Consider the following 23,417-nt stretch of genomic DNA (forward strand, 5'->3'; position numbering starts at 1 on the left):
GGGCCAGGCCCTCCCTGTCCACGCCATCCCTTGGACCCTGATCTGACCGAGAACCCTCGGACCCCCCCACCCCCCCCCCCCGCCGCCGCCCCGACTCCACTCAAGCCTGCAGAGAAAACCGCTGCAAGGAGCTGCCTGCAGTGAGGGCGGGGAGACCCGAGGACGATGCGATGCGAGGGGAAAGCAAAGACGTTCCGCACCGCACGAGCAGCGGACCCCTGGATCCAGCCATGCCTGAAGCCAGGGTCTCTGCCAGCACGTTCCTGTTCTGCACCTGAACCAAGCGAGGCCGAGGTCCCTGAGCCAATAGCCAGGGATGCCAAGGGCCTGGCATCTTCCCACCCCTTCCCTGGGGCCCAACCCCCACAAAGAAGGCAAATGAGGTAGTGGCAGTGAGAACTTTATTTGAGGTGACCGCGGCTCCCACAGAAGGGGGCAGTGGGCTTCTAGTAACAATGACCAATCCAAGGAGACCCTGGCCCCGAACCCGGGGCCCCGGGAGGAAGCAGAGAAACACCGAGTTTCCCCGGGACCGAGGTCTCCGAAGGCACTCACTGTGTTCAAAAGGAGGTTTCATTGAGCTGCTTCTTGGGGGACGTGAGGGGTGCCCCGAGCCCCGCGGAGGGCCGAGGGGCTGGGGTCGGTGGCCGTCGGGTCTCTGGCCCACTCCGCACCAGCTCCTGGCACCGCTCCACGAAGCTGCCTCCGGCTCGTCGCCGGGCCTCTGCCTGCGGGGGGCTGGGGCTCCCGCGGCGGCCGGACAGGGAGGTGCTGCTGGAGGCTGAGTGTAGGCTGGGGGCGAGAGGGCCGAGGCAGGTCATCAGGGGCAGCTGCACGCCCCCCACCCCCACCCCCACCCCGGCCCCCGGGCTCTGCCCCGTCCCCAGGGCACCAGAGCAGGGGTGCAGCTACCTGGTGAGAGAGGCGCGGGGCGAGGGGCTGGGGAGGGAGCCCCGCGAGGAGGCCAGGGGGGCCAGCTCACACTGCTCCAGCTGCTCCATTAGCTCTTCCTCAGTCAGGCCACCAGCTGGAGGGCAAGGAGGGGGGTCAGGGGTCACAGGGCAAGGGGCAGAGGTCGCGCTGCACACATCAAGGGGTGGAAACGGTGAGAGGATGCAGAGATGGGCGGACAGAGGTCGGACCATGAGGGGGGTTGAGGAGCAGCGCCCGGAGAGGTTGGAGGGAGGAGAGAGGGGCTGAGGGAGGCGGGGCGGGGAGTACCAGGGGCCTGGCCGAGCCCGTCCATGGCGGTGGTCAGGTCCCACATGGCCAGGCTGCCGTTGGCCTGGCCGGTGAGCAGGTAGCGCCGCGGCCGCGAGCCGAGCCGCCGCGAGCCCTCGCACTCGAGCACGGTGAAGGCAGTGGTGGGCGAGCCGTCCACGGAGCGCACGGAGCACACCCTGGGGGGCGCAAGCGGGGCTGGTCACTCCAGCCACACTCACAGCCGCCACCCCGAGGGCTGCGGTTCCTGCCCCTCCACCGGCCACCCCCGGTGTCTGGTGTGCCGGCCCCTGGGCATCCCGAGAGTCACCCACCCGCAGTGCATCCCGAGTGGGCCTCGGGCCTTCCCCCATGGCGGCTCTGCCCTGCTCCTGCAGGGTCCCGGCCTCCTCCCCACCTCCTGCACAGCCCCCGCAGCAGCCGAATCTGGGCTCTTCCCCGCCTCTGAGAACGCCCTGCCCACCTCAGCAGCCCCATCCCTGACCTCCGCTTCCGGTCGGCTCCGAGAGCCCCTGCCCATCTCCTCCTCCCCAGCCCTGCACCTGCCCTCCCTCAGCTGGGTTCTCCGCTCCTGCCTGCTTCCCCCAGTTCACCACCTGCCCTCCAGCTTCTGCCCTCAGGCCTCCGAGAGCCTCCCGGGACCCTTCCCAGGCTGCAGCTCCTTACAGTGCCCTCCCACCCCGCCCTCACCCCTGCCTGTGCCCCCCCGTCCTCACCACGCCTGTGCCCCTCCCACTCCGCCCTCACCCCTGTCTGTGCCCCCTCCTGTCCTCACCACGCCAGTGCCCCCCATCAGCCCTCACCCCTGCCTGTGCCCCTCCCACTCCGCCCTCCCACCTGCCTGTGCCCCCTCCTGTCCTCATCAGCCCTCACCCCTGCCTGTGCCCCTCCTCCTAGCCTCTCCCCTGCCTGGCCCGCTCCTATCCTCACCCCTGCCTGTGCCCCTTCTCCTAGCCTCTCCCCTACCTGGCCCACTCCTGTCCTCATCCCTGCCTGTGCCCCTCCTCCTAGCTTCTCCTCTGCCTGGCCCGCTCCTGTCCTCACCCCTGCCTGTGCCCCCTTCTACCCTCATTCCTGCCTGTGTCCCCATCCTGTCCTCACCCCTGCCTGTGCCCCCCCAGTCAGGCTCAGACGCCCCCCACCCCTGGGTTCTGTGGTGTCCAGTGCAGGGCCCAGAGGTTTCCCCGCCTGCAGCCCCCCCCCACACACACATCACCACTCTGACAGCTCCAGCTCCCACACCATCAGGCCGCCCTCCCTCCCTCTCAGCCTTTGTCCCCGGGTGCCCCTCGGAGGCCCAGCTGGCAGCTGGCCTTCTCCCGGGACAGCGCCCTCCCGACGGCCCCCTCACCGCTGGCCCGTGGATGACAGGCGCACGAAGAGCTGGCTGGCGCTGGGCACCACCTTCTGCACAAACACCTGCTGGTCGTCCCGCTCGCCGTAGGGGCCTGGGCCAGGGGGCAGGGGTCAGGGCTGGCCGGGGTCCCTTGAGCCTTCCTCCCCCCCCCCCAACAAGGGGCCCATTCCCAGGGGACCCGGGAGTGACAAGTCAGGGAAGCAGAGGGGTCAGCTGGGAGTAAATGGAGGTCAACGGAGGTCAGAGGGGGTCGGCGGCCAATGGGGGTGGGTGCAGAGGTGTCAGGGCAGGTGGCAGGGGGCAGGGCCGGGAGGCACCGATGTCATTGCCAGCGCTGCAGCCGCCATGGCCGTCGGCCGATTCCAGAGCCAGGATCTTGAAGGAGGCGAGCGGGGTGGAGCCGGGCTGGGTGGAGATCATGCCCCGGAAGCGGGTCACCGACCACGTGCGCACGTGGTTGTTGTCGGCACAGACTGGGGGGCGTGGAGCGGTGCAGAGTCAGGCCCGGCCCTGGTGCCAGCCCCTCTGAATTCCTCCCCTTCTCTCCAGCTCTCTCCCCAGAACCCAAGTGGCCAAAGATCCTGGTGGCTCCGCCTCCACAATCGGACCAGAGCCTGGTCCCGTCTCACCGCAGCCTCAGGCTAGCGCGTGAGGACAAGGACTCAGCCCCCTGAGCAGGCACAGCAGGCGCTCAATAAGTGCTTGCCGGACGGACGGATGAGACACCCCCCCCCAGGCCTCCCCACACACACCAGCAAATGCGCTCCCCTCTCACTTCTGCAGTGACGTCGCGGCCCCGCCCCCACCGCCACCCCGCTGCGCGAGAGGGGCCCACCTGAGATGAGGTGCTTCTCGGACAGCATGATCTTGGTGACGGGGCTGCGGTGCACGGTGAAGGTCTGGAAGAGCTGGGGCCCCGAGCCCACCGTCTCGGGGTGCTGCACGATGACCCGCACGCCCCCGGAGCTCGTGCCGTAGGCGATCTCGATCCAGTTCCCGCTGTCGCCTGCAGGGAGGGCCTGCGTTACGGAGAGCGAGCGACAACCACACAACAGGGAGAGGGCGAGCTGGGAAGAAGGGAGAGAAGATGCGGGAGACGGAGGAGGAGGAGGGTGCCAAGGGCACAGATCAGAGAGAGAGATGCAGAGATGGGAACTCAGACGGAAACGGCTAATGACGGAGACAGAGAGCGAGAACGCGAGAAACAGGGACACGCAGGAAGGACATCAGAGAGACAGACAGGCAGAGACCCGGGGATGGAACTACAGAGATAGACATAGAAAGAGACCTAGAAACACGGAGAACAAGACAAGAAAATGGAACCCAGACGGCCCGAGGGACTCCCAGCCCTGCACTTTCTACCAGGGAAGAATTATAGTTTGCAACTCTCAGAAATTTGACGGAGGTTTCAACACTGTGTGCAGCAGGCACAGCTGTGGGTTAGGGCGACACGTGGGAATGCGGACAGGGAGCGAGCCCAGGGCAGACGGAAGCGGAGCCACGTGACCCGTGCCAAAACGCGCCCACGACGCCCACCCTGTAAGGTGACATGTTAAGCCTGGAAATGGTGGCACGCAGTGGGAGGAACAGGGTGAGTGTAGGAATGAGCGCCTCACATGGAGTAAAGGCCGCACGCCCTGAAGCTGGGGTCATCAGCCAACCTTCTCCTGCTGGGAGACGTGAACTCACACCCCTACCTCACACCCCACAGTCAAGGTAGAGATGGGAGAGACCCGTGTGTGAAAGCTAAAGCGAGAAGCTTCTGGAAGAAAACACTGGGGAATACAGCCCGCGGGTAGGTAAGGACATCTGAAGATTCAGAAAGCACTAGTGACAAAAAACAAAAGCAAACAACTGGGAGTGGGGAGTGGGCCTGGGGGTTAGGCACAGGTCGGCACCAACATCCCCATGGGAGGCGGCTGGGTTTAATGCCCGGCTCTGGCTCCCGACTCTGTAGTTGGCTCCCTGCCATTCATGTGGGAGACCTGGACTAAGTTCCCAGCTCCTGGACTCAGTCCCCGGCGGCCACTGGGGGCATTCGGGGAGAGAAGCAGCAGATGGCAGCTCTCTCTTTCTCTGCCTTTCAAGTAACAAAACCTACCAACCAACAAAACCCGCATGGACGAGTATTATGCTAAGCAAAAAACACCAGACGAAAGGCCACAGCCTTTGATTCCATTTACATGAAACACTCAGAACAGGCAAATCCACAGAACGTGATGGAGACCAGTGGTTCCCAGAGGCTGTCGGGAGCGGGGAAGGGGGTGACGGCTAACGGGTAGGAGCTTCCCACGGGGGGCGATGAGAATGTTCTGGGATTCAACAGTGGCGGTTGTTGTACAACCTTGTGAATATACTTTAAAAGTGTGAACGTTACGTCTTAGGACTTTAATCTCAAACAGAAACCGACCAAAAAACAACCAAAAAACTCTCAAGTAAGAGATCACAGCTTTGTCCCCTGTAGAATGCACCACCCTGTGCTATGTGGACGTGCAAAAGTCACGCCCCCTCACAGAGATGGGAAAGAAATACAAAGGGGGCCCCAGGGGCCATGGCGCCCCTGCAGGAGCGCCTAGAACAGCTGGGACACAAGGCGCGCTCAGTGGGTGTTTGTTGAGCGACTACATGAGGGTTGGATCCTGCCCCCTTTGTTAAGGCCACACCCATGGGAGAAGACAGCTGCGGGCGGGGCCGGGGCCAAGGCGGGGCTCCAGCAGGGAGGGCAGCGGGGTCTCGGCTTACTGGTCTTGGGGGTGAGGTAGACGCTGAGGGCGGTGACCCCGTCCTCCGCCGGGTCGCGGTACAGCTCGCTGACCAGGAGGTCGTTGTCTTTCATGCGCAGGGGGAACTTCTGCACGTCTGGGAGGGCAGGGGGGCGTGGCAGGCTCACTCAGGGCGCCCTCCCCGTGGCGCTGAGGGGCGTGGCAGGCTCCCTCACGCAGGGGGGCGTGGCAGGCTCGCTCAGGGCGCCCTCCCCATGGGGCTGAGGGGCGTGGCAGGCTCCCTCACGCAGGGGGGCGTGGCAGGCTCGCTCAGGGCGCCCTCCCCGTGGCGCTGAGGGGCGTGGCAGGCTCCCTCACGCAGGGGGGCGTGGCAGGCTCGCTCAGGGCGCCCTCCCCATGGGGCTGAGGGGCGTGGCAGGCTCCCTCACGCAGGGGGACGTGGCGGGCTTACTCAGGGCGCCCTCCCAGTGGGGCAGGGGGGCGTGGCAGGCTCCCTCACGCAGGGGGGCGTGGCGGGCTTACTCAGGGAGCCCTCCCCATGGGGCTGAGGGGCGTGGCAGGCTCCCTCAAGACGCCCTCCCCGCCCTCCCCGTGGGGCAGGGGGGTGTGGCAGGCTGGCTCAGGGCGTCCTCAGGGCCCTCCCAGTGGGGCAGGGGGGCTGGCAGGCTCGCTCAGGGCGCCCTCCCTGTGGGGCTGAGGGGTGTGGCAGGCTCCCTCAAGCAGGGGAGCGTGGCGGGCTTACTCAGGGCACCCTCCCCGTGGGGCAGGGGGCCGTGGCAGGCTCACTCATGACACCCTCCCTGTGCCCTCCCCCTGCTGTTTCTGGGGGGTGGGGGCTGCTCACCCACGTAGTAGATGGAGCCGTTGTTACAGCCCAGGAGAAGGAAGGAGCCGGCCGCGTCATAGCTGGTGATGGGCTGCAGCTCCTGCACCTGCGGTGGGCGGGACAGGGCCCCTGGAGACACACCCTCCCCAGCCTGTTTCCAGCTGTTCTCCTGCGACCCCTGGGCGTGGGTGGCTCTGTCCCTGTGCCCCGAGTTTCTCCTCCACACTGTATTTCTGGCCTCCCTGAGGCTCCTTAGGCTGCCATCACACTCATCCCCTGGTTCTGGCCCACTGCTGTGTTCTCGGGCTCTCTCCCCAGGGAGGGCACAGAAGGGAACCCACGCGCCAGGTCCCTGCAGGGCAGAGCCTGGAAGCGGGGGCAGCCAGGCTAGCGGAGGCCTACCTGCCAGTGCTTGGTGACGGCGTTCCACACCCCGATGCGCCCTGTGTGGCTCGTGGCGATGAGCTGGTTCCCGACAAAGAACAAGGCCTCCACCGGCACCCCCAGATGGAAGACCCCTGCGGAGGGCAAGGAGGGCTCAGCGGGGGTGCCTGGCGGGGCAGGGGTGGGGGATGGGGGGGGGGAGGACACTGCAGGAAGAACTCCAGGGACCGAGGAGCCGCCAGCTCTGAGGACGCCAACAGGCAGACCTGTCCCGCAAGCCGGAGACTCCTCATGGGGACAGACCCGGGCTCTGCGAGCTTGGAGCGCTCCGGCAAGGCGGGGACCTGACAAGGCAGGGGGGGCCTGGTGGAGGCGGGAACTGCATGTGGGTTTCCCGCGCCGTTCAGGCATGCTAATGGCCGGAGCACCCCGAGGAGCCCGAGATCTAAGGCGGCAGAGGACTGGTGCACAGGCCGCGGGAGTCTGAGGGGAAGAAGTTTCTGGAAAAGGCCTGGGGCCGTACCTATCTCCGAGCCACCGCCTTCTGCCTGCAGGGCCCACAGCAGGATCTCGCCGCCCGTGGCCGCGGCCACCATCTTGTCGTGCTCGCCCAAGGCGCCGCCGGGCACGCGGGCTGTGAGCGCCAGGCGCTCAATGGGCCAGTCCAGGCGGGGGCTGGAGAACACCAGCTGCCAGCCGGAGGCTTCCTTCAGCCTGCAGAATGGGGGACGCCATCACCCCTGCCCTCACGCCCGCCCTGTCCATGGGGCTCAGACCTCCCGGCCCCTCCCTGAGCACCTGTAGCAGACAAGGAACTGGGTGTAGGCCACGGCGATCCAGCTGTGGTGTCCGCAGACCAGGCGAACCATCCCCGGCTCCTCGGGTTGCCCTTGGAGGGAAGGGCAGGGCTGAGGGCAGGGTCACGGGGCCCCGCGGGCTGCGCGGACGGCAAGGCCAGGCACCTACCTGACGGAGAGGGTGGGGCCCTCTCATCCGGCATCCGCCCCAGCAGCCCTGCATTGCCCAGGTTAGGGGGCATCGTGTTGCTCCGGCGAACAGGAGCTGGGCGCCCTCCTACCTGCTGGGGTCCCACCAGGCTGTGCCGGCTCCTCCGCTTCACCGGAAACACTGGTGGGGAGGAGGGGCGGGTAGCAACCATTGTAATCCGGCTGTCATTTAGCAAGCACTTTGGATGTGACACAGGCTGACCCCCACGTGGTGTGCGGGGACATGGCGTGTGGTGACATCGGGTCACACAGCAACCCGGGCCCCCGGAGCCCACTGTGCAGCAGGCGGGAGCCCGCTCCCCGGCAGGCACCAGCGCCTGGCCAGTCCACCAGCACTCTGTGGCTGTGCTTCATTTCGTGCTAACTTTATGGTGGAAAGGTAGTGGTGCTAGGCAGCTTCTGCGGAGGGACCGGAACCCTGGCACAGCGGGTGAAGCCACCGCCTGCACCGCCAGCATCCCATACGGGTGAGTCCCGGCTGCTCTGCTTCTGATCCAGCTCCCTGCTAATGCACCTGGGAAAGCAGCTGAAGATGGCCCAAGTGTTTGGGCCCCTGCACCCATGCGGAAGACCCGGATGAAGCTCCTGGTTCCTGGCTTCCGCCTGGCCCAGCCCTTTGCCAGCCCTGGCCATTACGACTATTTGGGGAGTGAATCAACAGATGGAAGATCTCTCTCTCTCTCTCTCTCTCTCTCTCTGTTAAATAAATAAAAATAAATATTAACAAAGAGAAAGCTCCTGTTTAAAACAACTCTTTTGAAAGTGAAGTAAATGGGGAAAGAACAGTGCAGGCAAACTCATGCAGGTGGTACATAACGACTGAGCTTATGGAACAAGTTCTAGCTTAAATTCCCCCATTCTGCTTCTCCCACCACTCGGCAAAGCCTGCAGTCCCCATGCTTCCCGTGGCCGGCAGTGGGCTGGCTGCTGCAGGCTCTCATGGAGATTATCAACAACTTTTTTTTTTTTTTTGACAGGCAGAGTGGACAGTAAGAGAGAGAGACAGAGAGAAAGGTCTTCCTTTGCCGTTGGTTCACCCTCCAATGGTCGCCACGGCCGGCGCGCTGCAGCCAGCGCACCATGCTGATCTGATGGCAGGAGCCAGGTACTTATCCTGGTCTCCCATGGGGTGCAGGGCCCAAGTACTCGGGCCATCCTCCACTGCACTCCTGGGCCACAGCAGAGAGCTGGCCTGGAAGAGGGGCAACCGGGACAGAATCTGGCGCCCCGACCGGGACTAGAACCCGGGAACTTTAATATTTCCTTTAATATTTCCTCTTTCCCTGCATAGGACGCAGTTCATCCACAGCCTCCCCCTAGGACTACAACTCCCAGTGGGCTCTGGGGCATGCTTCTGCACCTCAAGGAGACCCAACTGGCCGCACTGCCTCGTGGGAAATGCTGTTCCCCACTTCTTCCCAAGCATCTCAGACAGAACCACAGCCATCATGTCCCTGGGCTCACCGGGCAGGCACCGGAGGGCTGCAGCCTCATGGGAAATGCAGTCTCCCGCCACCTCCCTCCCCTCAGCCCCCGGGAGTGCCCACCTGGTGGGGGCAGGTAACCATTGAAGAGGACATTTCCGCAGGAAGATCGATCCAACTCCTCCCGCAGCTGCAGGCGTCGAACTGCGACAGGAGGACTCAAAGGCTCGGACCTGGGGGCACGGAGGCAGGCGCCTCCCGCCTCAGGCCACCCCCACTGCCCTCAGACCCAGGGCCACCTCCAGGGCTCTTGGTGCCAACCCAACCCTTTTTCAGGAGAGAGGGGGAGAGGGCAGGGGGGAGAGAGCTGGCTTTCCAAGCAGGGAGGGTGCTCGTCAGGGGCCCCACTTACCCAGAGGAGTGAGCCCATAGAACTGGGCTTCGTGGAGGAGGCTGGAACCATGGACACCCCTAGGCAGTAGAATTGACCGGGGTCAGGCTCTGGGGCATGGGGGTGGGTACAGACACAGCCGATTTTGACAGGCTCAGGATTCCCATTTGTGATGACGTGGGTGGGGGGACGCCATGGACATACAGTTTTAACGCGGCCAAGCTCTGAGTAAGTCTAACAGAACGGCGCTTAAGCGCACATCGGAGGGAGGGAAGAGTCCCCTCGGGGAGGAGGTAGGGACACCCACTCCCCTTCATCCAAGCCCACCTAGGGTCCAACTCTTTGGTGCGCAGGAAGTTGAGAATGGGGGCGAAGACGGTGGGGTCCCTGTCGATGAAGATCTGTGAGAAAGCAGGGGGAAGGGTAGAGGGTGGAGGGGCCAAGAGCCCGGCTGAGCAGGGGGTCCCGTCGCGCCTCCTCCCCGCCGCCCCACCTCGGCTCCCGCCCCACTCACGGCTCCGGTCTCGTCTTTCAGCGTGGAGATGCGTCCGCTCAGAAGACTGCGGGAAGGGGGCACACAGCCGGCGTCACGGCCGGGCAGGGGGTGGGCGGCAAGAAAGAGGGCGCCCCACATCCTCCCCACCCGATTCCCCGCCCCCGTCCCCAGCTCGCTCTCCCGATCACCTGGAGAAGAAAGAGTCTGGGATCCAGGTGAGAGTCTGGCGAGAGGTACTGAACCTGCGAGGTCGAGGTCGGCGGACGCACGAGCCGTGGGAGAGAGGGTGAGGAAGGCGGCCCCTCAGCAGGATCCCGTGCGTTTCCCCCACCCCCGGCGTTTTCCCGGGTTCTCCCGCCTCTGGCAGGGGGGCGGAGCAGCCCTTGATGGACAGGGATTCCCCCGGGGAGAGGCGGGTACTCCCGCTCGCTTCCCGCCCCCTAGGGTACGGCCTCCGGAATCTTCCACACTCACCTCTTGCCTCCCACATTCAGATGAATCACTTCCCCGGGAGGACCCCGACCCGGGACCCCCTCCGCTGCAGCCGCCGCCGCAGCCATGGTCCCCGGGCGAGCCAGCCGGCCTGCACTCACTTCCGGGTGTGCACGTAGACCCCGCCCCCACAACGTGCTCATTGGGTCAGAGACTCCAAGAGCCACCAATGATTGGGCAGAACTCTCGCCCGTCAAAATTCGATTCTCCGCCTCCTTAAAGAGCCGCGCCTTTCCTGCGCTGGACGGGGCGGGCCCCGCGGCTCCTTTGGGGAAGTTTGAGTACATCCTGGGCCCTGTGGGGTTCCCGTTTTAGGTATGGCATCTGGCTGCTTCGTCGACTGGCGCATGTTTACATCCTGAAATAAGTCCACACCAGGGGTACATCTAGCAGTTCTGGGCAGCCACGCCCCCCACCCTCCCTCTAGTCGTCCCTGGAGAGCCCAGGAAAGGCAGACAAACCAGAACAGACCGTCAAAGCCAAAGGGTTTATTACAGGTTCGTAGTGTGCGCCCGCCACACTGCCCACACCCCTGGGCCCCAGCAGCTCCTCCAGGCGGCCCCGGGGGCTGCCCAGAGCCGGCCCCCCCGCCCTGCCCACGGAGGTGCTCCAGCCAGAGGCATGCAGGGGAGGGCTTCCCCTCCCCCCTCCCCTCGAGAGGTGGCATTTACAGCTGGGGAGGCGGGGAGGGAGACAGGGTTGAGCTTTGACGCCCCTCCCGTTAAAAGCCTTCGCGGATGCGGGGGGGGGGGGCGGGGGCGGGGAAGAGGAGGAAGTTGACATTTTGCAAAAATAAACTAAGTCGGGAATTAACCACATGGCTCTGAGGCGGCGGAGTGCAGGGGCATGGGCCCCTCCACGCCCCCTCCCAGACAGAGATCAAGGCAGCATTGGAAGTGAGGTAAAGGCGGGGAGGAGGTGTCCCCTCCCCACCCCCTAGCACCCTGGATGGCCCAGGGGACCTCACCAGCGCCCCCGTGCCCATCCCTAGGGCGGAGAGGGGACAGGAATGACCGCCCCCACCACCCCGACTTCTTGGGGCAGGATCTACGGATCGGGGCAGGGGGCTTGGCTCAACTGGCCTCCTGCCCACCCCCACCAAGCTCAGTTATTGCATAAAAAATAATGGAGCCCCAGCACCGGGGGTGGGGGTGGCGAGCAGGAAGGGGCCGATATATGGCTGTAGGGGCAGCAGTCCCCTGACCACTTCTTGGGGTGCAGGAGAAGCCCCTCCTTCCCAGTGCCCGTCATGGCGCATCCGCAGTGATGGAACGAGGGGCTCCGGCCCCCGCGGAGGAGAAAGTGTCTTTGTGCCCACAGTGCTGAGAGGAGGGGCGAGGAGACGGGTGTGGCCCCGGGCAGGGGAGTCAGGTCACTTCCGGCGCCCGCTGGCCCTGCGCTCCCCGCCTTCTCGCTTGGGGTTGCCCTCGTCGGTGGACGACGTGGTGGGCAGCGTCTGGCCCCAGCGGGCGATCTCGGCGTGTTCCGCCACGGAGGCGGCCACAGCCTCCAGCCAGCCGTTCATCTCCTCCTGCGGGAAGAAACAGGGCACCGAGTCTATATTTGGACGAGTGGAGCTGGAGGAACAGAGGACTGTGGAACGAGCCCGCCCTCTGCGAAGCTGCGTTTTCTCATCTCGTAAATCCCAGTAGGGAGGAGAGGGGCGCGACAAGGTGGCACTGAGTGACACAGCACACAGGTGCCAGGCTCGGTCCCCAGCATTCCTGTGGCTGTGTTCCCGTGAACCTGTGCGGCGCTCAACCACACACACTACCCATAGCGGCGGATCCCTCCAGAACACTGCCGCGTGCCCTGCAGGTGCCTGCTCTGTGAATTATCACAATAACCCTACGAGGGGAATCCGCCTTCACCTCCATTTCACAGGTAAGGAAGAGGTGCCAGGGAACAAGACCGACTTCAGGCCTCTGGGAGCGCTGAATGAGATAATGAGGTTATCTGCGACTCCACAGCTCTCAACGCTCCTTCCCTGACTTCACCCCTTAGCTGCTGGCGTCATTCAAGTCCTGTCCCTGTCACCTGCTCCTGCCTTTCCCCCCACCCCAAGCCAGGGCCCTCCCTCTGCAGCCCTGAGAGCTTGGGGCTGTGTGTTTCCCTCCCTCTGCGCCAGGAGCTAGCCACGCAGGCGAGGGCCCGGTTCTCACCTCGTCTTTAGCTTGGAGCAAAAACTCGCTGCCGTCCTGGGTCCTGCAGGAAGGGCACACAGGGCTTGGGGGAAGAGGCCAGCCTGCCCACCCCCCAGCTGTCTTCCAGGAGCCAGGGTTCTGCTGGGAGAGGGAGCCGGGGCCTTGGGTCCCTCCCTCCCACCCGCGCCCGGGCTTACTGGAGCTTGAAGACATGCTTCTTCTTCTTGTAGTCGCTAGCCACCTCGCTGGTGGCCTTGTGCAGGCTGAGCAGGGGCTCCCCGCCGTGTGTCCCCCCCGAGGCCGGGCCCTTGGCGTCCTTGTAGAAGCCCAGCTCCCCTTTGCTGAGCACGCAGTACAGGCTCACCCACGACCTGGAAGAACCGCGGCACTCCGCCTGGGGACTCCTGGCCTGAGCCCGCCTACCAGACGCCCATGGCGGGCTGCTTCTGAGCTCACAGCGTCTCCACCTGGAGCACCAAGCCCTTCCCCAGGCTGGTCCCTCCTGGGGTTGCCCCCCTCAGGCCTCCCCAAGGCAAGACTTGAGCCGTCTCCTCCACAAACCTCTGCTCCATCCATTCCCCCCGCTCCTCACCCTCATGGAGTCCTCGTGAGGTCCAGTGAGGAGGAAAGCCTGTCCGGGAGGAACCCCCGGAGCAAAGGACCCTTGGGCCCCTAGGCACAGCAGGAAGGACCCCTCCAGACCCCCGACAGGATGGGAACCCGCCCTGCCCTCTTGGCCTCTGGGCCTTGGCCCCGCCCCACTTGCTGGCTGGGGCTCCACCACTCAACAGACTCTGCCTCTCGGCTGGACAAGCAGCTGGACAGCCAGGAGCTGGACTCCAAGAGTCAACATCACCGCGACACCCTCCTCTGGAAACCTGTGCGAGATGCCTCACCTTCCACTTAGCCCTCGAAGTGTGGGCTAAACCCCCTTTCACACCCTCTCCCTACCCAAAATTTGAGGGCGGACCCCCCCCACCGGTTTGATCCCTTGAGGCTCCACCTCACACGCCACTGGAACCCGCTGGACTCCACTGTGGTTTGCCATTTAGCTCCTGAGTTGGCTGCTCTAAGATTGGGCCCTAATTTATTTACTTTCTTAATAGCTGTGTCTTGTCCCCATATAAGCTCCACCCACTCGGCACCAACCTTAGGCCCCGCCCCTCCTGTCCACTGGTTGGCATCTGATGTTTAGCCCAGCTCCTCCCCTGGCTCCACCCCCACCGGTTGGTCCTCTCGAAGTTGAGCCCTACCCCTTCCTCACAACCTCCTATTCACTCATTGGACACTCAGCTTGGGCCCCGCCTTCCAGAACCCCGCCCCCACGCTCACCGGTTCGACGACTTGCGGTTAGCGTCGAGCTCGCGCTTGCGCAGCAGGAAGCCCTCGTGCTGCACTGTGTGAGTGGGCGGTGGCGGAGGCGCGGGGGCGGAGCCGCCCTGGGCCGGGGCGGAGCGCGAGCGCCGGCTTCCCCCGCCCTCACCACCCTCGCGAGGCCGCGGCCGCCGTCGCGGCTTGGGCCGGTCCCGCGCCCGCGGCCGGTCCGGCCGAGGTGTCCGCTCGGGCGGCTCAAGCCCGTTGGGCAGGCGGCCGGGGGGAAGCTCGCGAGGCTGAGGCAGCGACGGCTGTGTGAAGGGAGGGGGAAGAGGAGTGCTGTCCATGGTGGGGGGAGCGGCGGCCATCTGCCTGGGGGAGCCCGTGGGTCTGGGGTCCCATCCGTCTGCGGGGCTGGCTTCTTGGAGGCGTGTGTGGAAGGGATTAGGAGCCCCAGGAGCCTTGGGAGGGAGCCTGCCAGGACTGGCCTGGAGTCCCTGTCACTGTGGGAGGAGGGGGCTACACCTGTGGGGGTGCAGGCAGGTGCCCCATTGTCCTGGGGGTGATCTGTGTATGTGGCTGGCTCTGAGGAAGTAGGGAGTCGAGTGAGTGTGTGTAGGGTAGGTGGGGGTCTCCCGGGCCCACTCTCCCATCTTCCTGTGGGAGTTTCTGGGCGCTAGACACTGGGTGTTTCTGAGATCCTGACTCCTGCTCTGAGGGGAGGGGTCCCCAACTCCCACCCATCCGAGGCTCAGCTTACCCCGGCAGGGAGCCCTGGGCCGGCCTCTTTCTCCTGCAGCTGCTCCACGATGTCAGCCAGGGTGGCCTTCCTGGGGGAGGGGGTACAGAAAAGCCCAGTGCACCTGGAGTCAGTTTTGCCTTCTCCCAGAGATCCCAAACGGCAGGCCCGGTCCTTGACTGTGGGCCTCTCGGATTCTAGCCTCAGGCTCTACAGGTGTTCCGGAGTTTTCCCCAGCACAAAAGTGGAGATGCAAGCCACGCCCTGGTGCCTCGGGGCTCACTGGTGCTTTCTCCCACCCCCTCCCTGAGGTCTTGGGCCCCCAGGAACTTCCGCATCCCAGCCCTGGCCAGGTGACCTCAAGGCCGCGTCCCCTACTGGACCGTGAGCCCCGTGAGGGCAGGGCTGGGACCAGTTCGGTCACTACCCTCCCCCACACACGCCCGGCACAGGATGGGTGCTCAGCGCATGCCCGATAAACAGGAACATTTAAGAGGCTCGCGAAGTCACTGTCTCGTGACCAATGCCTTCTATGGGGGGGGGAGGGGCACAGCTGACAGCCCACTCTGCGGAACTGTGTTCTCAAAGCTGGGAGCTCCAGTCCGTGCCCTACCAGGCCCAGTGACACCTGAGTGCGACCAGTCCATACAGTGGGCATGACCACCTTGATGGGGCTGTTGGCACTGAGGGGGTGATGGTTCTACCATCAGCCCAGAGGGGAAACTGAGGCCCGGAGCCTTCTCTAGGTCAGCTCTGGGACAACCGGCACATCTCGGCTCTTTCAGCCGCAGTTTACACCTCTGCAAAATGGGTAGGAAGCAGGTATCACCCTCCCCAGGCCTTCCTCCGTCCCCCTCCTCCGCACTCCGCGGTCACCCGGGCCTCACCCCTTGGCCAGGTCTCCCCTGGCGGGCATCTCCTGCTCGCTGGACTCCTGCCGCTCCAAGCGCCGCTCGCGCCGCTCGCGCCGCCGCTCCATCTGCTCGTAGCGGCCCAGGGTGAGGCTGTGTGCCGCCTCGTGCTCCGCCGCCTCCTGCCGCTCCGGCCGCCGCCTCCGCGTGGCCTCCTCGGAGGGATCGACCGACTCCTGCCGCTCTGGCCGCCGCCGCCTGGGCAGCTCCTCCGCGCGGTCCGCGGATTCCTGGCGCTCGGGCCGTGGCCGGACCTGCTCCGCCGCCGCAGGGGTCCCGGGGGTCTCGGCCGCGTCTTCCGGAGCTGCCGGCGGGGCCGTGGTCTCCGCCTTGCCCGCGACCTCCGGCAGCCGGTCGATGCGCGGCTGGAGGCGCTCGGGCTTGAGCTCCTGGCGCACGTAGCCGACCCGTGTCCGCACCTCGGCCGACAACGTGTCCGAAGCCCGGCGGGCCAGGGGCTCCAAGGCCCTGTCGTAGCCCGCGGGCCGCAGCAGGGGCGCCGCCTTGGCCGCCAGTTCCGTGGGGTCCCCGAAGAACTTGCGCCCCAGCAGGGGAGTGGGCGGCTGCTTGCTCTGCTCCGCTTTGAGTTTCTCGATCTGGGGATGGAGGGGCCAGGGGCAGGGTGCAGGCAGGGGTGGGAAGGTGGCTCCGTTTATCGACCCTGGAAATCCCAACTGCCGGGGTCTGTGCCCACACCGCACCCTTGGCCCAACGCTCCAGTCTGACTCCCTCCAGTAGGCACCCATGTGAGACTCGGGGAACCGTGTCTTCCTCCAGGTGCCTTCCCAACCCCCACTTCCTCCCTCCTCCCCGGTCCAACCTCAGGCCTTCATTGCAATTGCCTCTTCACCTCTTTGGCCCAGTCTCAGCTCAGACACCCGCAGGCGGGGACAAGTGCTCTGGGTACCCCCCAGTCCTCCCCAGCGCTGCCCCATCCCTCCCTGTCCTGCCCCAGCACATCCCGGCCGCCCCGGGCCATCACTGTGGGTGACAGGCCCACCCCCACCCCTGCCCTCTCCAAGGTGTGTCTGCCCTCACTCCACACGGCCTGCAGGTGCCTGTCCCACACAGGGAGATGGGTGCGGGGGCCGCGGAGGGAGAAGGGCAGGGCCCAGGTGCTGACCGTGGTCAGGCGCCGCAGGGAGCTGAACCTCTCCTCCCAGGCGGCGGCCGCCTTGCGGAAGGCCTCGTGTCTCCGGATCAGCTGCTCCACCTCGTCCACGCTGCTGCCCAGCTCCCGGCTCTGCAGCAGCGGCTCCTGGGCTGTCAGCCAGGCATCGGCGACCACGGCCTCCTGAGCGAACTGGTGCACCTCCAGCACTGGGGGAGGCACGCGGGGTGAGGGCGCTGGGGGCCCCCGCCTGGGGCAGTGGCTCTCTGCCCTGGCCTTCCACGCCACCCGGCCTCCCCCAGGCCAGCCCTGGCCACCAGGTGCCTGCCTCCAGGGATTCAATGACGAGGCCTCATCCACCCTCCTAGCCCTGGTATTTGCTTTTCGGGGATTCACGTACAGTGTGCAAAGCATGCCTGAGCCGCCCTGTAGACCCTGGCCAGACACGCAGGAGCAGAAGCGTGGCCCTGCGCCCCCGTGCCACGTGTCTGGGCCCCACTCACTCTGCTGCAGCCACTCCCAGTGGCGGTCCCACTTGTCCGACACCTCCTCCTTCCTGGTTCCCAGCTTGTCCAGCTGTGCCTGGATCTGGGGTGATGGGTGGGTGGGAGGGGCATCAGGGGGGGCTCCCACAATGTGCCTGGGAGGCGGAGGGGACCCCAGAGCCCCTCGCACCTCGTCAGCCACGGCACTCTTGTTGAGCAGCAGGGAGCGCCCCAGCTCCTGGCAGGCGGTCAGCTCGGGCACCCGCGCCTCCAGCTCGGCCTTCAGGCCCTGGTGGTAGTTCATGAGCACCTCCACGGACGACACGTCCCTGCAGCGGGCGGAGGGCAGGGGTCTGAGCACAGCGGCCTCCCTCCACCCTCCCTGGACACGTGGCACCTGGCCAGGCCCAAGCCCTGCGGCTGGCGCCCTGCGGCGCTCACCACATCTGCCCCCAGGAGCAGGTTCTAAGGTCCAAGGCTCCTCCCCACAGATCTGAGGACTTCAGGTTTCCGGGGTGCCAACGTTGTGTGCTACTGTGACTTGAACCTTCCAGGCTTTCAAGGTCAATGTTTGAAGCTTTCTGTGACTGGGCTTTTTTTTTTTTTTTTTTAATAAGATCTATTTATTTGAGAGGCGGAGTTAGAGAGAGAGGGAGAAAGAGAGAAAGGTCTTCCATCCACTGGTTCACTCCCCAAATGGCTGCAACGGCTGGAGCTGGGCCAACCTGAAGCCAGGAGCCAGGAGCTTCCCTCGTGGGTGCAGGGGCCCAAGCACTTGGGCCATCTTCCACTGCTTTCCCAGGCCATTAAAAGAGAGCTGGATTGGACCAGAAGCAGCCGGAACACAAACTGGTGCCCGTGCGGGATGGCAGCGCTGCAGGTGGAGGCTCAGCCTACTGTGCCACAACGCCAGCCCCCAAAACTACGCTTCTTAAGGTCCTGCTGGCCAATGACTCTGCCCTTCCAAGGGTTTTGTTTAAGAATACCACCATTTTAATACTGATGACATGGGGCCAGCATTGTGGCATCATGGAGTAAGCTGCTGCCTGCAGTGCCAGCATCCCATACAGGCACCAGTTCAAGTCCCAGCTGCTCCACTTCTGATCCAGCTCCCTACTAATGGCCTGGGAAAGCAGCAGACGATGGCCCAAGTGCTTGGGCCCCTGAACCCAAGGGGGAGACCCAGATGAAGTTCCTGGCTCCTGGCTTCAGCCTGGCCCAGCCTGGCCATTGTGGCTATCTGGGGAGTGAACTAGCAGATGGAACATCTCTCTGTCTGTCTCTCCCTTTTGCTTTCTGTAACTCTGGCTTTCAAATAAATAAATCTTTAAAAAATTTATTGATGACACATGGAAGTGACAACATTATTGGGCTAATTATGATGTATTGTTATATTTCATTTTTTTCACCTGCTTCCTTTACTATGCTAACATGGTTATAAGAAGAGATTAAGTTATTTGTGTGTCTTGCATTATGTGATGCTTGGACAGTGCGGTGCTGGGTCATCGATTGTCCAGAACAAATTCCCCCCATTCCTGCAGTTAGCAGTTAGGCTCTGTGAGACCTCGTGTGTCTGGACTTCTTCCCGACAGCGCCACATCGCAGTGCGTGTCCTCGGGGCTCCGTGCCAAGAGCATCCACTTCCTGCAGCCAAGATGGCCACGACACCACTGCCGTCTAGTGGTCCAGCATTCCAGGCGCACGCCTGTGTGCCTGGAGCAAGCTTCCCCTCCCTCCCTCTCCCTGGGAACCTGCCCATCTGCCACCCACGCTCCTCTCTCCCTCTGCATCTGAAGCCAGTCCACCAGCAAGGCCGGGCATCTACAGATTGAACCAGCACCCTGGGAAATGACCCAGCGGTAGGGCTTTGTTCTAAAAGAACGCAGCAGGGGTGTGGGGGGGAAGGTGTGGCAGCGTACAGCAGCGTACAGCTTGAAACCAGAGTGGCCGAAGTCGGGGGTTCAAGACCGGATGTCACTGTGGCTGTGGACAGGAACACCAAGCCCCTCTCTCCATCCCCACAACCGCCACGCTGGTCCCAGCCACCCCTGTCTCCCACTTGCTCCCTGCAGCAGCGTCCTGGCTGGCCCGCCAGCCTCCAGCCTTCTCCTCAGCTACCCTGCCCCGGCATGGGGTGGAAGGATTTTCCTCAAATGTTCAACCAAGCACATCACTCCCTGCTCTGAGCTCCCCCAGGGCTTCCAGACACCTCTCCCGCCATGTGGTTTCCAGGGCCCCACTGCCTACCACTCTTGATTCTCCCCACTCCACCCAGCTGCAGTGGTCGCCTGGTGCCTCCTCACACAGGCCTGACCCAAGCCCACCTCAGGGCCTTTGCACCTGTTCCGCCTGGAAACCTTCCCCCAAAAGTTCACCGGACTCCTGTCGTTCTCCACTCCAATGCCACAGGCCCAGAGGGGCCTTGCCAGCTGTCACCTCGGCCCTTACCTCACTTTATGGCGCTGACCAGGTGCTTCAGTAACATGGGGAGGGGTTGGGGGCGGGGGCGTCTGTGTGGCTGGACTGTGCATTGCTTCGGGGCGGGGCTTGGCCTTGTCGCCACCTAGCACAGCCCAGCCTTCCATGAACACCTTCAGAGTAAATGAGCGGGGCTCGAGGCGCCACAATGACACAAACAACGCCACTGCCCTCGCCCTCCAAGTCCCCTCTGCCTGGGCACCCGGCCAGGCCACACGTCCAGCCGGCCTGGAGGGCAGGGAAAGGGGGCACTCGGCCAACAGCAGGTGCGTGTAGGCGCGGTGCCTGAGCCTCCTGCCTGGCCTTCCTGCTAAGTCTTTTCCCGTCGGCAGCTGGATGCAGGGGGCCCAGCAAAGGACACCCAGGAGCGACGAGGGAGAGACCCGGGGGCTTCTGCCGGACACGCACATGGAACCGTGTGGGTCAGGTCGCTGAGATGCTGTGCCAGGTGCTCACTCAGCCTGACACGTGGGGCCTCAGCTCTCCCCAGCCCGTCCCATGCCGCGACCCCACGGGGAGGGCACGGAGAGAGGGCCCTGTGTGCTGAGGCCCCGGTGCCAGGCCCGACAAGGGGTCTTAACCCACAGCAGCCACCTAGAATAGCGCCTGGCACCCAGAGGTGCCCGCCCACGTTGTTGGCTGCTGCGGAGTCTTAGGGGAAGGGAGCTGTCCGGGGACTGGGGGGCCCTGGGGTGGGGTGGGGCAGCCAGAGGCAGGAGGGGGGCCAGGGCACCTGGGCTTGTCGGCGGCCCCGATCTGGCCAGCGATGCCATCCATCCAGGAGAGCAGGTGGCGGGCCTGGCTGTGGAAGCGCAGGGCGTCGGCCGTGGAGCTGACGTGCAGGCGGGCGTCCTCGCAGGCGGCCAGCAGCGCCTGCCAGCCCTGCAGCACTTCCTGCTCCCGGCCGGCGATGGCCTCGGCGTGCTCCCCCGCGTACACCGTGCGCAGCTGGGCGGCCCCCTCCTGCAGCTGCCGGACCTGGGCAGGGGGAAGGGGCACGGCGGGTCGGCCCGGGCCTGGGGTCTGCCCTCCCTGTCCCCTGGCTGCTGGCCCAGTGCAAAGCTCGAGGGGGGGGCGCCTGCACCTGCGGCTCCACCCCCCAGGCTTCCGGCCCAGCCTCTTTGCTGCACCTGCTCTGACCCTCACACCTCCTGGGGGGTTCTGGGTGCCCCCCACCTCTCTTTCTTGCATCCGGTTTCCTCTGGGAAAGCCCTGTCCACCTGCTGTTCCTTGAGCCCACTCTCCAGGTTTACTCCATCCGGTTTGTTTCAGACCCTGACTGCCCAGTTTCCTCCCGCAGGGTGACTCTGTTGCCGGCAGTCCCCTGCCCAGTCCCCATTGGCTCTGCTGTACGAGTCCTGCTCTCCCCGGCTTGGTTCAATCGCCCGATTCCTTTCACGGTGACCACCTCTCCGGGAGGGACCTGTTCACTCAATGGCTGGCAGACTCACAGTCTAATTCCTGACTTATAAATGTGATTGTCGGCCAGCACCGCGGCTCACTAGGCTAATCCTCCACCTAGCGGCGCTGGCACACCGGGTTCTAGTCCCGGTCGGGGCACCGGATTCTGTCCTGGTTGCCCCTCTTCCAGGCCAGCTCTCTGCTGTGGCCAGGGAGCGCAGTGGAGGACTGCCCAAGTGCTTGGGCCCTACACCCCATGGGAGACCAGGATAAGTACCTGGCTCCTGCCATCGGATCAGCGCGGTGCGCTGGCTGCAGCATGCCAGCCGCGGCGGCCATTGGAGGGTGAACCAACGGCAAAGGAAGACCTTTCTCTCTGTCTCTCTCTCTGTCCACTCTGCCTGTCAAAAAAAAAAAAAAAAAAAAGTGATTGTCCAGGGGTGTGCATTTGGCTCAGTGGCTGGGATGCCGTGTCCCACACTGCAGTGCCTGAGTTTGAGGCCCACCTTTGGCTTCTGACTCCCAGGCCCCTGCGAATGCAGACCCTGCGAGGTAGCAGCAAAGGCTCAGTGACTGGTTCCTGCCACCTGCGTGGGAGACCTGGATCAGCTTCCCAGCTCCCAGCTCTGGCACAGCCCATCCCTGGCTGGCGTGGGCATTTGGGCACTGACCCAGCAGACAGGAGCTTGCTCTCTCTCTCTGCCTCTCAAATACATTAATGAACTTATAAGTATTTCCCAGGGGGGTTGGTGCAGTAAACTAAGCCCCTGCCTGCAGCACCAGCATCCCACATGGGTGCTGGTTCGAGTCCTGGCTGCTCTTATTCCAATTCAGCTCTCTGCTATGGTGGGAAAGCAGCAGAGGATGGCCCAAATGCTTGGGCCCCTGCACCCACATGGGAGACACAGAAGAAGCTCCTGGCTCCTGGCTTTGGATCAGCTCAACTCCGGCTGTTGCGGCCATCTGGGGAGTGAACCAGCAGATGGAAGACCTCTCTCTCTGTCTTTCTCTTTCTGCCTATAACTCCACCTATCAAATAAATAAAATCTTCAAAAAAAAAAAAAAAAAGATTTCCCAGAGTCCATTCCCTTTAGCCCTGGCGCCCGGTTCTCCAGGATTTGCAGCTTCTTTGCCCTCCGATTCCCCAGACCACCTCCCCACCCCCGTCTCAGCCTCTGTCTGATTCCCATCAGCTCGTGGCCTTTTCAACTCTCCCCATCAAGTTCCTTTCAGAAAAATCACACGGTGCCCATCAAAGACCTGCAGTCTAACTTCTCTCTGCCCACGGCCACATTTCGCTTCGCCCTCGCCCAACTCCCCGTTAGTCTCTACACCTGGATTCGGGCAAGATTCGCTTTGCAGTTTAAGGAGCAGTCTCTGCCGGAAGCTGTGTCTCACTTCTGCCACGCCCGCTGCACCACGAGCCAGTCCCTTGCTGTCCCCTGGCCTGCTCCTACCTGCCCTGCTGCCGCCTCTCTCCACCTGCTCTGCCCTCCCACCTGCCTCTGCCGGCCGCTGCGCCCCACCTGGGACACGAGGAGCTGCAGGTCATGTTCGAAGGCTCGCAGGTTGCGCTGCATGGAGCTGGCGCTGGGTCTCGGCTCCGGCGGCGCCGTCAGGCGGGGCAGCCGTCTCCGTTTCTCCTCGATCTGTCCCTGAAGCTCCCGGGCATCACTGAAGAACTTGTGCAGCTCCCGGGAGGCGGCCAGCAGCTGGGCGCGGGTGCCCATGAGCTCCAGCAGCTCGGCCCAGGCCTCGTTCAGCCCGTCCTTCCACTCGGCCATGGTGGCTGCCGCCGTGTGGCCGCACTCGATGAGCTCGTCCACCATCTGGTTCACGGCCGCCAGCCGCTCCCGCCCTGCCGTGCCCGTCTCATTGGCAAACTCCGAGAATTTCTCCTGCAGCACCTGCCACCAGGAAGCAGGGGGTCGGGGTGGGGGTGGGGTGGGCGGGGTATTACATACACCAACCCCCTTCCACATCCCCATCGTGTGTGGCAAGTGCAAGTCACAACACTTTAAGAAAACCCAGTGTCTGGAGCTGACTCTGGCTTAGCAATTAAGCTGCCGGCTGGGACACCCACATCCCATACGGGAGTGCCTGGGTTTGAGTCTGGGCTCTGCTCCTGCCTGGCCCCAACTTCCCGCTCATGTGCACTCTGGGAGGCAGCAGTAATGGCTCAAGTAGCTGGGTCCCTGCCACCCATGTGGGAGGCCTGATTGGGTTCCTGGTCCAGTCCCAGCTGGTGCGGGCATTTGGGGAGAGAACCAGCGGATGGGAGCTCTCTCTCTCTCTGTCTCTCCCTCTCTGCCTCTCTGGGAGTTCTCTCTCTGCCTTTCCAGTAAATACAAATGATAAAACCTCACACTTACTGCATACATACTCTGTAGCAATAACAGTAGCACGTTACTGTTGCCAGGCGCTCTGTGTGCCACGTGCGGTCCTACCTGCTTTACCTGGTATGAACCCCCTTGTCCCACACTGGAGCCTCACGCGCCTGCTATTGTTAATCT

General features: G+C 64.1%; 2 protein-coding genes across 5 annotated transcripts in view; both read right to left on the minus strand.

The window, feature by feature from the left end:
• Nucleotides 1-384: 384 nt before the first annotated feature.
• SHKBP1 (SH3KBP1 binding protein 1) lies at nt 385-10,436 on the minus strand. The gene is made up of 18 exons (XM_051836389.3): nt 10,304-10,436; nt 10,018-10,071; nt 9,848-9,893; nt 9,661-9,734; nt 9,355-9,413; nt 9,066-9,146; nt 7,478-7,639; nt 7,310-7,400; nt 7,035-7,225; nt 6,530-6,645; nt 6,146-6,233; nt 5,321-5,437; nt 3,414-3,584; nt 2,896-3,051; nt 2,573-2,669; nt 1,222-1,400; nt 913-1,027; nt 385-792 (listed from the first exon to the last, which is right to left on the minus strand). The coding sequence occupies exons 1-18, from the start codon at nt 10,387-10,389 to the stop codon at nt 561-563; spliced, it is 2,115 nt and encodes a 704-aa protein (XP_051692349.1). The 5' UTR covers nt 10,390-10,436; the 3' UTR covers nt 385-560.
• A 341-nt stretch (nt 10,437-10,777) lies between these two features.
• SPTBN4 (spectrin beta, non-erythrocytic 4) overlaps nt 10,778-23,417 on the minus strand; it is a 78,908-nt gene continuing 66,268 nt past the window's right edge. For 2 of the 4 annotated variants that reach the window (XM_070062202.2, XM_070062200.2), the window contains exons 26-36: nt 22,431-22,811; nt 20,237-20,481; nt 17,216-17,354; nt 17,044-17,128; nt 16,553-16,749; nt 15,406-16,025; nt 14,540-14,609; nt 13,798-14,090; nt 12,663-12,836; nt 12,484-12,526; nt 10,778-11,852 (exon numbers count right to left, since the gene is read on the minus strand). In XM_070062202.2, coding sequence (XP_069918303.1) covers nt 11,694-11,852; nt 12,484-12,526; nt 12,663-12,836; nt 13,798-14,090; nt 14,540-14,609; nt 15,406-16,025; nt 16,553-16,749; nt 17,044-17,128; nt 17,216-17,354; nt 20,237-20,481; nt 22,431-22,811 — 2,406 coding nt within the window. In that variant the 3' untranslated portion in view covers nt 10,778-11,693. The remainder of the gene's footprint in view (nt 11,853-12,483; nt 12,527-12,662; nt 12,837-13,797; nt 14,091-14,539; nt 14,610-15,405; nt 16,026-16,552; nt 16,750-17,043; nt 17,129-17,215; nt 17,355-20,236; nt 20,482-22,430; nt 22,812-23,417) is intronic. The other 2 variants (XM_070062205.2, XR_011383932.2) reach the window with 2 other exon arrangements.

The sequence above is a fragment of the Oryctolagus cuniculus genome, chromosome 18 (genome assembly GCF_051225735.1).
Source record: "Oryctolagus cuniculus isolate XC-2025 breed Fujian yellow rabbit chromosome 18, ASM5122573v1, whole genome shotgun sequence".
NCBI lineage: Eukaryota > Metazoa > Chordata > Mammalia > Lagomorpha > Leporidae > Oryctolagus > Oryctolagus cuniculus.

Bases quoted from the DNA above. Each gene is read 5' to 3' on its own strand.
- SHKBP1 (XM_051836389.3), bottom strand. From the start codon at position 10,389: ATGGCTGCGGCGGCGGCTGCAGCGGAGGGGGTCCCGGGTCGGGGTCCT. The intron at 9,414-9,660 runs GTGGGCTTGGAT...TCTACTGCCTAG, and splicing joins ACCAAAGAGTTGGACCCTAG to GGGTGTCCATGGTTCCAGCC. The intron at 2,670-2,895 runs GTGCCTCCCGGC...CCCCTGGCCCAG, and splicing joins CAGCGCTGGCAATGACATCG to GCCCCTACGGCGAGCGGGAC.